The sequence below is a fragment of the Talpa europaea genome (genome assembly GCF_964194135.1).
Source record: "Talpa europaea genome assembly, chromosome: 13".
NCBI lineage: Eukaryota > Metazoa > Chordata > Mammalia > Eulipotyphla > Talpidae > Talpa > Talpa europaea.
Window position 1 is genome coordinate 41462063 of NC_140080.1, and position 12669 is coordinate 41474731.

General features: G+C 44.6%; 1 protein-coding gene across 1 annotated transcript in view; it reads right to left on the reverse strand.

Annotated features, from left to right (window-relative positions):
- Nucleotides 1–8335: 8335 nt before the first annotated feature.
- Nucleotides 8336–12669, reverse strand: part of SH3TC2 (SH3 domain and tetratricopeptide repeats 2) — a 57175-nt gene continuing 52841 nt past the window's right edge. Inside the window, exons 16-17 of the mRNA XM_084252523.1 lie at nucleotides 10724–10920; nucleotides 8336–8631 (exon numbers count right to left, since the gene is read on the reverse strand). Of these exons, the coding sequence (XP_084108649.1) occupies nucleotides 8440–8631; nucleotides 10724–10920 (389 nt within the window). The 3' untranslated portion in view covers nucleotides 8336–8439. The remainder of the gene's footprint in view (nucleotides 8632–10723; nucleotides 10921–12669) is intronic.

Below are 12669 nucleotides of genomic sequence, written 5' to 3' on the forward strand. Positions count from 1 at the left end.
GGCAGGACTTGGAAGAGGGTCAGATTTTCCATCTCTAAAATCCCTTTGGACTTTCAAACAACCGAAAATGCATATCCTCCAAGTCATCTCTGGATATTCTTCCCTCCGCCCACAGAACTCCCAAAGTAACATGTTCTAAGACAAACGTTCGTTTTGTTTGTTTCATGAATAAGAAGCTGCTGGGTCACCAAGATTACCAAGCAGCTGTTATTTCAGCTTGGCCTGGCACACCCCCCTGAGGAAGGCGGATGGAGCTGGTGTTGTGGTGTCTGGCCCCACGTTCAGAGAAGTCAGGGACGTTCCTGTGCACATATTTATGAAGTAGACACCCAAAATCCCCGGATGAACAAACATCAAGAGTGTTCAATTTACAAGAAAGTTCAAGAACAGAAATGTCATCTTCACACATAATATTTGGCCTATGTAAGAGTGGTTTAAGTAGTTGAGAATCATATCCTGTATATTTAAATATCGGACCATAGATCTGAAAGGTAAGAATCAAAAAGAGAATACAAGAACCATTTTCATAATTATTCCTATTAGATCATGGTGGAGATATGCAATCCCAAATAGGAATGATAAGGAAGTTCAAGAGAATAAACAGGCATTCCTGAGTACAAGGGGCGAGTAAAAAATTGTTTCTAACACCATTTATGTGTAAAAATTAAAGTATCTTAATATAAGCATGGGCTTCTCCCAGGCTACTTGTTTCACAAGACATATGTGGAGGAGGAGGAAGAGGTCCTATTTGCTTTCCCTTATCAAGAGTCCTTAATTCTGCCACATGCATGATCACCTTTCTGCCACTGCCTCTCAAGCCCAACCTTGAGGTTCCACCTGGTGCCCACACTTACCAGATGTCCATAGTCTTGCATTATTGGCTCTGGGATCCCTTGCAAATTCCTTTCATTCATCCTAGTCCTCACCTGGAACCTTCAAAATCTAATTTATAATTTGTTTTCCCCTATCACCACTATACCATTATAAATTTCCTAGTCTTTCTTTCATTTTTTTTATTTAGGAAACAAGGTCTATCCTTTCTTCTACACTTCCAGAGTATGGTCAAGAATAACTCCCAAAATATCAAATCTCTCTAGTCCTGTTCTGGAGTAAATCATTTTTTGACTCACCAGAATTTTAGCCTAGTATCCCAGGCTGCCGAAACAAGTTTTCATCTTTTTTTTATTCATGATGACAAGGCTGTGCCACCTGCCTTATACCAGAACATAACATGCCAGCTTCGCACTCTGGTCCCAGCATCAGGGAGACAAGGCTTCAGATCTCACCTCGACCACTCAGCTTAACTTGCCTACGTCATTCTACTCTCTATATCTCAATGGAGATTTTGTTTTTTAAAAAGTACTTTCCTCAAAATGCTGCTGGATTATATGAGAGCATTCTCAGAAATGCTTTCCATTGGATCACGTGCCTAGTACCCATTCAACAATGTCCTCTGCCATCTTTATTTTGATATGTAAGCATTTCTGTTCTCAACAAAGCTGTCCATCAAATGATATATCAGAGAGAATAATGGCCAGCTCCTTCTTGCACTTTTGAAAGCCCTCACTCCAGGTCAGTGGTTTTCAAGCTGCTGCTTAGTAAGTCTAGAAATCAATTTAGTAGTCATAAGCTGGAGAATTTAACATTACAATAGAATGTTTAAAAATGGATGGCATAGCGTAGAATGGAATGGAATAGAATGGAATGGAAATGGAACAGAACAGAATGGAATAGTGCTTCTCCAAATGCATTTCATGTAGTAAGGATGAAAGAGTGTTTTATCCAACATACATCATCATATGCGTGTTTGTGTGTCTCTGTATTAAGACAAAATATAAAATCCATTTCTTACTATGTATCACAGTAAAAAATAAAACAAAATTGTAAAAACAAGGTGTTAAAACCACAGCTCTAGGCTGACCCAGAGCGATTAAATACATACTTTGGTAAATGATCTATTCCTTAAGAAAGACATTACTGCCCCCTGCTGGAATTCTTGATTTCTCACAGAGAGAAACCACAGCATATCAGCAAAAGCCTTGCTTCTTATTGCCTTTGACCTCAGCCATCCTCCACCTGCTGTCTGAAAGCTCATCAAGAGGCAACTGACCTTGGAGCCGCCTTGATGCCCTGGGCACACTAGACTCACTAGGAGTGAGAGCTCTTACCTTTGCAGTACCTTTGAAAGCACAGTGTCCTTCCCTCCCACTGCCCCGCTAGCTGCTCTTGGGAAACCAAGTCAAGTACCCCACAATTATCAGCCACACATTATCCCAGCCCCCTGCCTGCCACCGCACACCACAGTTGGCAGCTATTCCCGAGCCACCTGTCCCTGCTTCTCCAGGGAGACAACACCCTTTGGAGGAATGTGCACCCAACTCTGTATTCTCAGAGCCTGGGCTGCCTACAGCCTCCATCCACTAATCTCCTGGCTCTGAAACAACCGAAAGGGGCTGGTGGAGCTGAGAGGCACAAACTAGGAAAAGTACGTTATCGCACTCAAGAGGCAAACCGGCCACCAGAAAGTCCTCCCCAAAAGGCCTGGAGAAATATGCATCACGTCCCAAGCCAGATATGCTTACTAAGAATCTACCTCATATTGCTTCCTTTTAACAGTGACCATGAATTGGGTGCTCAGTCCAAATTATCCATAAGTGGGGTCCCAAATCATAATGAATTAGAGGAAAAGGTGAGGCACAAGGGGGTACAGTAGCTTGCTCAGGTCACTCCCTGCGGAAGAGGCTGAGGCCAACTTCACACAGGAGTCCCTGATGCCAGACCAGTGCTTCCAGCCACCGATAGCTCCTTGGCTGTACTTTTAACTTCAAGGCTCACATCAGGAAAGAAACAAAACGTGATTCCATTGCAAAGTGCCAGACAAAGCCAAGTTTTAAAAAAGGTTTAAATCTTAACTTTAAAATAAATAAACTATGGGTGTGGTCAGAGTGGGCATTTTTTAGAACAGAACCCATTTCATTAACTGCCTTTAAAAATAAACTCATTTGTTTTGAGTCTGAATTAGGCTTCTTTCTTCCCTGGGTAAAGGGCTGCCCTCAAAAATAAATGTGCTTCAGTCATTTCCTCATCTATGAAATAAAGAAGGTACACAAATCTTTATCAGATCCTTTATGCGCCAGGCACTGTGTGTGCTCAGTACTTTTACATGTGCTGCCTGATATAACCCTGACCACACTGGGCTCAGAGACTTTAATTAACTTATTGAAAGTCACACAGCTACTAAGAGATAGATTCTAACCCACATACACCCAAGTCCCTAACCCACCTGAAACTTCTCCCTGGTGAGAGCAGAACCATCTCCTTGAATTGTTTCTTCCCCTACCCCTGTCCATGGAGCAATTATCACAGCAAAGGAGGTCAAAATGGTCATGGTCATAAAAATCACAGAAAGGCTAAGATTGAGAAACTATTCAGACAAGAGATGACCAAGGAAACAAAGTGACAACTAAATGCAAAGTTAATGCCCTGGAATCCTGGATCACAAAAAGGATTTTACTGGAGAAACTGGGGAAATCCAAAGGCTGCAGTGAAATCCAAAACGTACATCCTAAGTCTACTGCCCTCTCTCTTGCTGCTAATCCCTTCTCATGCTACTCCCAGAACCATCTTTCCAAAGCACAGATCTGATCATGTTTCTCTCTTCTGCTTATAACTTTCTTGTGCCCTTCTCCCCCCACCCCCAACCTCAAGGTGAAGATCAAACATCAGACCTTCAGGGTCTGTCTCCAGCTCCCTCTCCAGCCTCTTGTCACTTTCCCACCCCTCACCCTGACTGTGTTCAGATTTTGCTGAACATGCTGCTGTTGTCAGAAAACACCAGGCCTTCTCCATCCTCTGGACTGCTTGGCACATGCTTTATCTCCTCCATACTCCCTGGCCTGCCATGAAATCAAGTAGACCTCTCCCAGACCTGAGATGTCACTTCCTCCAGAAAGCCCTCCTGATTGCCCCGGCCCATACTTGGGTTCAGTCCACTCTGAGTTCCCATAAGCCCCTGCAATCAACTCCCATGGCAGCAGTTCTCATCCCGAATCACATTCATGTTATATCATTTGCTCCTTTCTCTCCCACAGCTGAAATCCCACATCCCTGAAGCGGGAAGCATGTGCTTGGAGATCAGACATCAAGCAGCACTGACTCTCATTTGGGGGAGGTCATCCTCTGTGCTGCCTTCCCCACTGTTCTCATGGCTCAAAGAGAAACTTGTAGTCTCCACTCAATACTCCCTGCCACTTGTCAATCACTCTATTTGCAATTAATTCCAGATCAGTTCTAGGCTAGCTATTTGCCATAGCTGACAAGATCTAGCTTGAATTTTGTTTTCTTTTCATTGAATTTATTTCACTTATGAAATTATATTTATAAAATACAAGTTTTTCTTCAATCATCCTTTAAAAATCAATTAATATGAGTGAAGAGAATAAATTGCCTTAGAAAAAGTTTGATATGGAGGCTCCCTGATGGCGCAAGGTGTTAAGCACAGCACTATGAAGCTGTCCGCAGCCTCTGCGGCACAAGTTTGGTCCCTGGCCAGCCAAGTTTGGTCCCATGGTGCAGCAGACCTCTCCTGCCTCGCCCGCTGCTCCCCTCAGCAGTGTATTTTAGTCTATCTGCCTGTTCTGTTCCCCACTCTGTCTCTGGTGAATCCTCTCACCCCCACACCTCTGGCCTATACCCCAGTTCTTGTATGCATAAATAAATAAATCTTTAAAAAAAAAGGAAAAAATGTGATAAACGTTCAGCTACACATAAGGTAATAAATATGTGAGTATGCACACAATGCATTATACAGCCATGCATGTATACATGCACATCTACGTGCTTGCATACATGTGTGTACACACCTATTATATATACACACGTGCATACATGCACTCAACTATGAAATTTGCACTGAGAGAAAACCTGTCCTCAATATTACTAAGTCCTTGGGTCATGCTGTCATTGCCATTAACTACCTGTGTAACTGGAAGAAAATCACTTTTCTATTTCTCAGCTTACTCACCCATAAAAAGAGGAGAATAATATTGAGCCATAAAAATATATAATTTCACCTCTCAGTTACCATCTATCCTCCTGTCTAAAAGACACAGAAATAACATTGCTGCAAAGGAACAGAGAGGTGATCTTATTTGTTATGTTACAGAACAGAAATCCAAGGTGCATCGAGGCTAAATGACTTGCCCAAGGTCAGATTATAAGTTTATATCAAATTCTAGACCAAGATTCAGGTTTCTCCACCACCAGGTGATCTGTTTCTCACCCCTGATCTGACCCCTTCCAGCTCTCTGCATTCCCTTCCCCAGATAAACTTCTGTCAAAAGTTATATTTTACTTACAAAGCACAAGCAAACACACAGGCACACACATGCACATATGTGTAGATTCCTGTGTACACAGGCAATAGTAAGACATTTTAAAACAGTGGAAAAACAAAAAAAAAAAAAGAAAAAAAACCAACATTGGCTTTCAAGGCGTTAACACTGTTGGAGAGGGAAGCAATATACTGAAAGTTGAGAAAACATGTAATTCCCTCCTTGTTCTTTATTTAGATTAGATACAAGGAGCCAGGAGCCAGGAGGGCTAGGCAAGTTTGGGTGCAGATAGAATAAAGAGGGTAACTCATTCATTTTTGGCCACTGTTTATGTATAATTAAACCTGCTTGAACAGAGACCCAATTCAATCATCACTTCATTCTCTGTGGGTCATGAAAAAACAACATCAAACCACATTTTTAAAATGGGACTTTTAAACACTTCTAAAGACAATATTAGCAGAGGGATTTGCATATAGCGTGTAATTGTTGCCAGGCTAGAGCACTATGCCTTTCTCCTTTAAAAAATAGCTCTATCACAGTGTTTGGAAATGTACTAAACATTTTAGAGGCAAATCTACCAGATTTACAGGTGAACCAAAGTACTGAATCAGACAATTTTAACCAAAATTCCCAACAAAATGTAAAAGGGGTAGATAGCATGTCCTTGACTGAAAAATGTGTATTTGGAGCAATTGAGAAAGATCTGGCCAAACAGAAGCTCATGTGGAAAGACATTACAATTGGCCATAAGCTCCATATGAGCTGTGGCAAGATGTGGCTACCAGGAAGAAGGAAAATCTGAAGGCAAGTTTCAAATACAACCTTCCATTTCCTTCAGCACAGTCATGTCCCTCTGCACTCCCTACCCACCAGCCAATGCCAAAGGCCTGGTGTAGCTAAGAGAACGCCACTTTCAGAGGGACAGAAGTTGGCATCTGACAGGTGAAGAGTAACAGGTTGTTGGGAATAGACAGAAGGTGTGTAACCTGAGTCAGATGAGGGGGCAGGGGTGTCATAGAGCGGGGTCACAGGGAAGGGGCATACAGTTTGGAGCATGAGCCCATCTGTCTCCCAGGAATGTTTTTGAAAGGATTCTGCATGGGAAGTTGGACTCGTCCACAACACCTGCTCCTACTAGCGGCTTTCATGTGGTAGGAGTGAAACCACACCTAATTTACATGGTAGATCAGGTCATCGCATTTCCTTCCCAGAGAAGACTTTCTACAGTAGAAAAATCTTCTGACAACCAACCAAGCTCCTAAAAGAAACTAAGACGAGTGGCTATGCAGACAAGCTTGGAGACTAGAAGATGCAATGCTCAGCCCAAGAAGCGAGAAATTAAGAACAGCAGGGCCAAGAGTAAAATCAAAGCTGAAGGGCAGCTGGTGTCTTGTCTATGGTTAAATCCACGCCAAGGTATGACGTTCCAGGGCAGGATCATTCACCTGCATTCGAGTCACCTGAGCTGCTCATTAAAACACATGTTCCAGACCCCCCCAGATTCCAGTGCTGAGGTAGACCCAGAAAGTGATGCCCCACATTTCCCCGCATGGTTGTTTTACACACAATCTGAGAACCACTGTTCTGGAGCCTGTCTGTGCTCCTTGTGTGTTTGTGTGCACTTGGGTGACCTGGGGAGAAGGTAAAGCTCACCTGGGCTCCAGAGACTCCAAGTCCAAGATCTTGGGGTAGAGGGTGGTAAGGGGAGATGGGCAAAAATTTACATTTCAAACAATATCACAGGTGATGCAGCTGGTGCAGTCAGTGGACCATATGTTGGCTTCACTGCCTATCAAAGAATTCAGATATGTTGTGGGCAGCTCCAGAAATATCCCCAAGTACTCAGCTTCCCTCATATTCACACCCTTGGTAACTCCCTTCCTTTTTGTGTGCCTGGACCTAAGGACTCTCTTATCGTGAACAGAAAAAGCACAACGAAGGGCAAAGTCACTTAAGAGCTTAGGTTATGAAAGGGCCATGACTTCCTGACTTCGCTGGCTCCCCTGTGTGCTACCTGTTGTGAGATGCCCTGGGGAGAGGCCACGTGGCAAGGACCCAAGGGCAGCCTCTGGCCAGGAGCGAGCAAGGAACTGACTCTCACCAACAACAACTGAGTGAGTGTGGAAGCAGATTCTTCTTGGTGAAGTTGAGAGATCACAGTTACCTCAGAAGCTTGAAGGCAGCCTGATGAGCCACACGGGTGAGGATTCAGCTACATCAAGTTTGGATTCCTGCCTTCCTACAGAAACTGTGAGCTAACGTTTCAAGGCACAGGTTAGGCAATGGTGTATGACCAGTAGACACGCTTTGAAAAGGAGCTACCCTGAAACCAACACAACACCTGGCTACTTCAGCCATCCTTCAAGTCTGCCATCTTTTCTCTCCCTATTATAAAGGAGATACACATGTACAAATGTCAATGGTCAATATTTAATAATATATACTGTTTACACGTCACTTAGGGCATCATTTTCTTGGTGCTCAGTTTTTAAGCTTTGACCCTTGGGAAGCTTCCCCAAGGGTTCTCGGCAGGTATATGGGAGCAGAGCCGGGGACAGGGAAGAGATGGTGAATCTACCTCAGGTCTCACATACTGTGCCTTCCAGCGGGCTCTCCTGAGGTTCTTTCGTGCTAAGAACACGGTGAATTCCCTCCTGCCAGTGCCCAGTGGCAGGAAGAGTGAGACCTCCTTTGGTTCTTGCTGAAAAGAAAGAGGAAAGGAACTAGCAAGCGAAGAGTCCACCACTGAGTGAAGTAAGTGAAGGGAACAGAGTCCCATCTGCCATCTGGTTTCCTCACAGAGGAAGGAGATAGGTTTCCTAAGCCAGGTTTCTCACGTTGAGAAAGTGGACATGTGTGTGGAAGGGCCAGTCTACTGGAAGGCTCTAGACGCACAGCCAGGCCTCCTAATCCCTGCTCCGACACCCACCCCTTGTGTGGCCCAGAACAAGACCTCTGCCTCTAGACTGCTCTCTTCCCATTGTAAAATGAGGGGGGTTGGTCAGGGAATGACTCAATCCTCCAGATAGATCAGTGTCCAGGATCCTGGGGCAGGGAGGCAGCTTCTGACTGGGGCCTCTGGTCAGAGACGGGACAGCTCTCCTCAGAGGGCCAGGCCCCCGCCACTCAGCCACCGCGCCCTTTCTGAGGAGCGCCCAGAAGAGCTGCTGTACCACAGGGGGCTGTGGCAGATGTTGTCCAGTCTGCTTCTAATGGTGTCCTGCAACTCCTCATCACCAAGCAGGGCCGCTGCTGCAAGGGCCAGCCAGAAGTATTCAGTGGCATCATGGGCATCCTAACCCCGTGGCAGGGGCAAAGAAGAGACAGCGTTAGCAAATATTTCCAGGACAGGCTGTGAGGCATTGCCAGGAGCTCCAGGAACCCTAGCTTTTGTGTCCAATAGATGTTTCCATCACCTTCTGCCAGTCTCCTGGGGAGCTCCTCCCCTACTCCACTGTGGTCCTCCGTGACCCTGGCACAAAAGTGGAATCTGGCCAGACTTGATCAATCATACAGCAGCACTGCCCTAGACCCAGTGCTTCAGGGATGACCCCAGATGACCCATCTAGTCATCACTTGGGACCTTTCAATGTGACCTGGCAGAGAAAGTGGTCCTACACCCTTTTAGATAGAGGCTAGAGCCTATCAAGAGCTGAAGGAGAGGGAGGGCAAGATACAGAAGTAGAAACATACAGAGCCAAGACATAGAGATGGATAGGGAAACCCTTGAAGATGTCTGAGTACCAGCATCCAAAACAACCAGAAATTATATTACACCTGAGCTTCCCAGTCTCTGTAGCAATACCTTGTCATTTCTTTTGCATAAGCTAATGTGAGCTGAGCTCTCGTCTTGGCAATTCCTAGAGTCCTTGGTTCATACTATTCAATCCCACATACTTGGTCCCTGAGCCACTTCCTGGGAGCTGTGAGACACAGCAAGATGGCCAGGAGTCCTTCGAGAACAACCCACACACACATACCCCACAACCCTCAACACTCACTGTATTCCCTAGGAATAAGCAACAGATGCTTCTTTGGGTGAGATTCAAAAAGAGATGTCTGGTTCCCATTAACCCTCATAAGTCAATAATTAATTCAGGCCAGAAACAACGTCTGGAAAATAAGAAAAGCACAGCAGAGCAGCCCCAAGGGCCCCCAGGGGGCCAAACAGGCAGTCACTGTATTAAGAGATTAGGTTTGAGCTGGAATAGGCTGGGACCTCTGGTAAGAGGAAGTCAAAGCTTCTAGAGACAAAATTGTAACAGAATAAAGGACCACCTATACATTCCCAGAAGAGACGAGAAAAATAAGAAGTCCTAGATTCAACTCCAGCACAACATATAGGAGAATCAAGAGTAAGGCCTTCTTAGGACGTAGGTATGCTTCCATTCAAACATATCATATATCTCAACACATTTTTATCTCGACGTATGTTTATCTCAGACATATTACCATGCACCTAATTTTAAATTTCTCCCAAAATATAGATGTGTAGAACCTTATAGGAAGTGAGTTGTAGTTGATCAGTTAACTTGTAGCCTTTTGTAGACATAGGAAAGGTAGGCCTTCCAAAAAATATTAAGATAAGCTTCTCCAAGTACACATCACCTTGGCTTGTGAAGTTAAGGTCAACTGAGATACTGTGAGCTTCAAGAGAAACTCTCACCTTACTTTAAATTAGCAGCCTTAGGGTCATTTCCAAAAATTATCGTATTTTCAGTGACATCTCTCTTTGGCAAGGCAAACATCTACAGCATCTGGTTTTGTCACAAGCCTCACCCTCTCCTTGCCCTGTGAGACCCCAACCTCTCTTCTTGATGCTCCAGACCCTACTTAGCTCAGGATATAAGCCCTCAGTCTACCCCATTTACTCTAGAATTAACATCCATGTAACTTCTCCCATTAATTTTTTTTTCTCGTAATTTATCTAATGTGAATTTGTTTGCTTGACTAATGTGAGAAGAGCCAGGAGGGGTGGGGGAAATATTCCCCTGTACCCCTAAACATGCAGGTAAACATTAATGTCAGAGCTGACAGTTTTTTTTTTTTTTTGGTTGAGGGGCTCATATATTGTTTTTGGTCTCATATATTTCACAGGACCGTGAGGAGCTCACAGGCACCAAGCAACATGCCATAGCATCGATGGATGATGTGGCCACAGAGATGGAAGAAGGGCAAGGAGATTGAGGAGCTGGGATTGATCTACAGGCAGAGATGGAGCCCCCTGAGCCCTCTGATACAGGTAGAAAGAGCCATTTTGTTCTCAGTGGGGCCACCCTACCCTACGAGACACAACTCCCCAATCTAGTCCTCAACTCTACCCTGAAGGCTCAGCGTCCTAAGGTCAGATGGTAGTTCCTGCACGGAGTTGGAAGCCTGACTCTTACCTTCAGCTGGTAGAAGGTGAGTCGGCCAAGCCGGTAGTACACCTTGGCGTAATACAGGGCCTCCTTGGGGCTGTGCAGACAGGCTGGACAGAGAGACAGCGTCTTCAGGTAGCAGTCCTCGGCCATTTCATACATGTGCAGGGAATAGTACACAGTCGCCAGACGGTGAAAGGCCACCAGCTCCTGCCTCTGATCTCCTAGGGATGGAAGACGGAGAGGGTTCTGCAGCCAATGCTTCACAGCATGTGTTCACGCATTCATTCGGAACAGCTTTCCTTGTTTCTTTTTTGTTTGTAAACTTCCTCCTTCATTTTTTCACAGGATAGGATTTCTCCCCTTGGGCCCGGTCACCACAGTTGCCCCCCACCCCGATGAAGTCCCTACAGTCCTCCAGCCTCCACCGCACTCTCCTCCCTCTTGTTCGCTCCCCTTCTCCCCCTCCCCTCCCAGGGGTCTCAGATATGTGATCTGCTTTCAGGCTTGGCCTGACACTTTGTCTTTGTCTTACCTTTGTTTAGTTTCTCTAGATTCCACATATAAGTGAAACCGTCCATATAATCTGTGAAGACATCTGAAGGTCTGTTAGAGTCAGGGACGAAGTTTGGGGCATTGGGGACAAAGTAGAAGAGACTTTGCCCTGAGGAGACCAATGGTCTCGTGGAACACAGACACTCCTTAAATAATCTCACAGAGGGAAAATTACACTTGTGCTGAGTATTATGTCGGGGTGTGGGGCAACTCACCCCAAAATACACCACTTTGGCATATTTTGCATTAAAGATACTTAAGAAATAGCTTGTTAAAGAAAGTCATTGTGACCCTTTTCCGTCTCCCTGAAAGCAGGAACGTCACCCTCCCTGAGCCTTATTACCATATTATTACCCTTATTACCATATTATTACCCTTATTACCATATTACCAGAGACAGAAATTATGTAAACAAACTCTGCTACTTATTCCTATTAGCACCCCAGCTCAAGGTTTCTTGTTTATTTATCCAAGTTTGTTATTTCCTTCTCAAGAAGGTCTAAATGCTGCCAGCTTTTGTCACTTCTCAGAGTGCCAGGTCTTGAGGTCCCTGTACATGTGAAATTAAATTTGTTTTTCTCCTAGGAATCTGTCATGTCAATTTAATTATTAGGCTAATGGAAAGAACCCAAAAGCATAGAAGGAGATGTTTTCCACTCCCACAGCTACAACAGCAAAGACGGGGCTCTCTAGGAGAGCGATTAGAGCATATGGTCAAAGTTTTCAGAGATGATTCCTGAAGAAAACTTTCTCCTTATTGCAGATGTCACAGTAACTTGAGATTCTAGGAACTAGTTCTTTCCAAACCCCTGTGATAGGTCATGATGACAAGACTTGATGGAGTCTTCGCTTGATGGAGTAGCTACGAATCCTGACAAACTACTCAAATTCGTATAACCAACAACTTTCCACAAAAGGCTCTAGTCAGCTGCTCCTGGGGCTGTCCTGCTAGTGGTCACCTCTGGTCAGGTCACCTCAGGCTCAGTCACCAACTCCCTGTCTCAGATAAGCTACAGAGACCCATTCACTTTTGTTTTTGTTTTTCAACATGCTTGTTTTACATTGATTTCCAATAGGTCTATGACTTGTTTTGGTTTTTGGTAGGTTTGCTGTTTTATAACCAATTTCTTTAACACAATGTGGCCTTTGAAAGGGAACAAAAATTTCCAATTGTGTGCTTGGAATATTTGCAAGGTGGCTGTTTGATGCAATCTAAAAATATCACTTTTAAGTTTCAAAGGACCAAAAGGCACAATAAAAGAGAAAATACTCTGATATGGAAAAATCCAGTCACAGGGAAATGTGTGAAAGGGTGGCTATACCCTCTTTTTCGCTTTTCCCCCAGGGACGGATAAAGAGAGCTCAGAGAGGGAACTGCTGGAGTCCCCAAGGCCTTTCCTGGGATTAGCAGAGAAGCA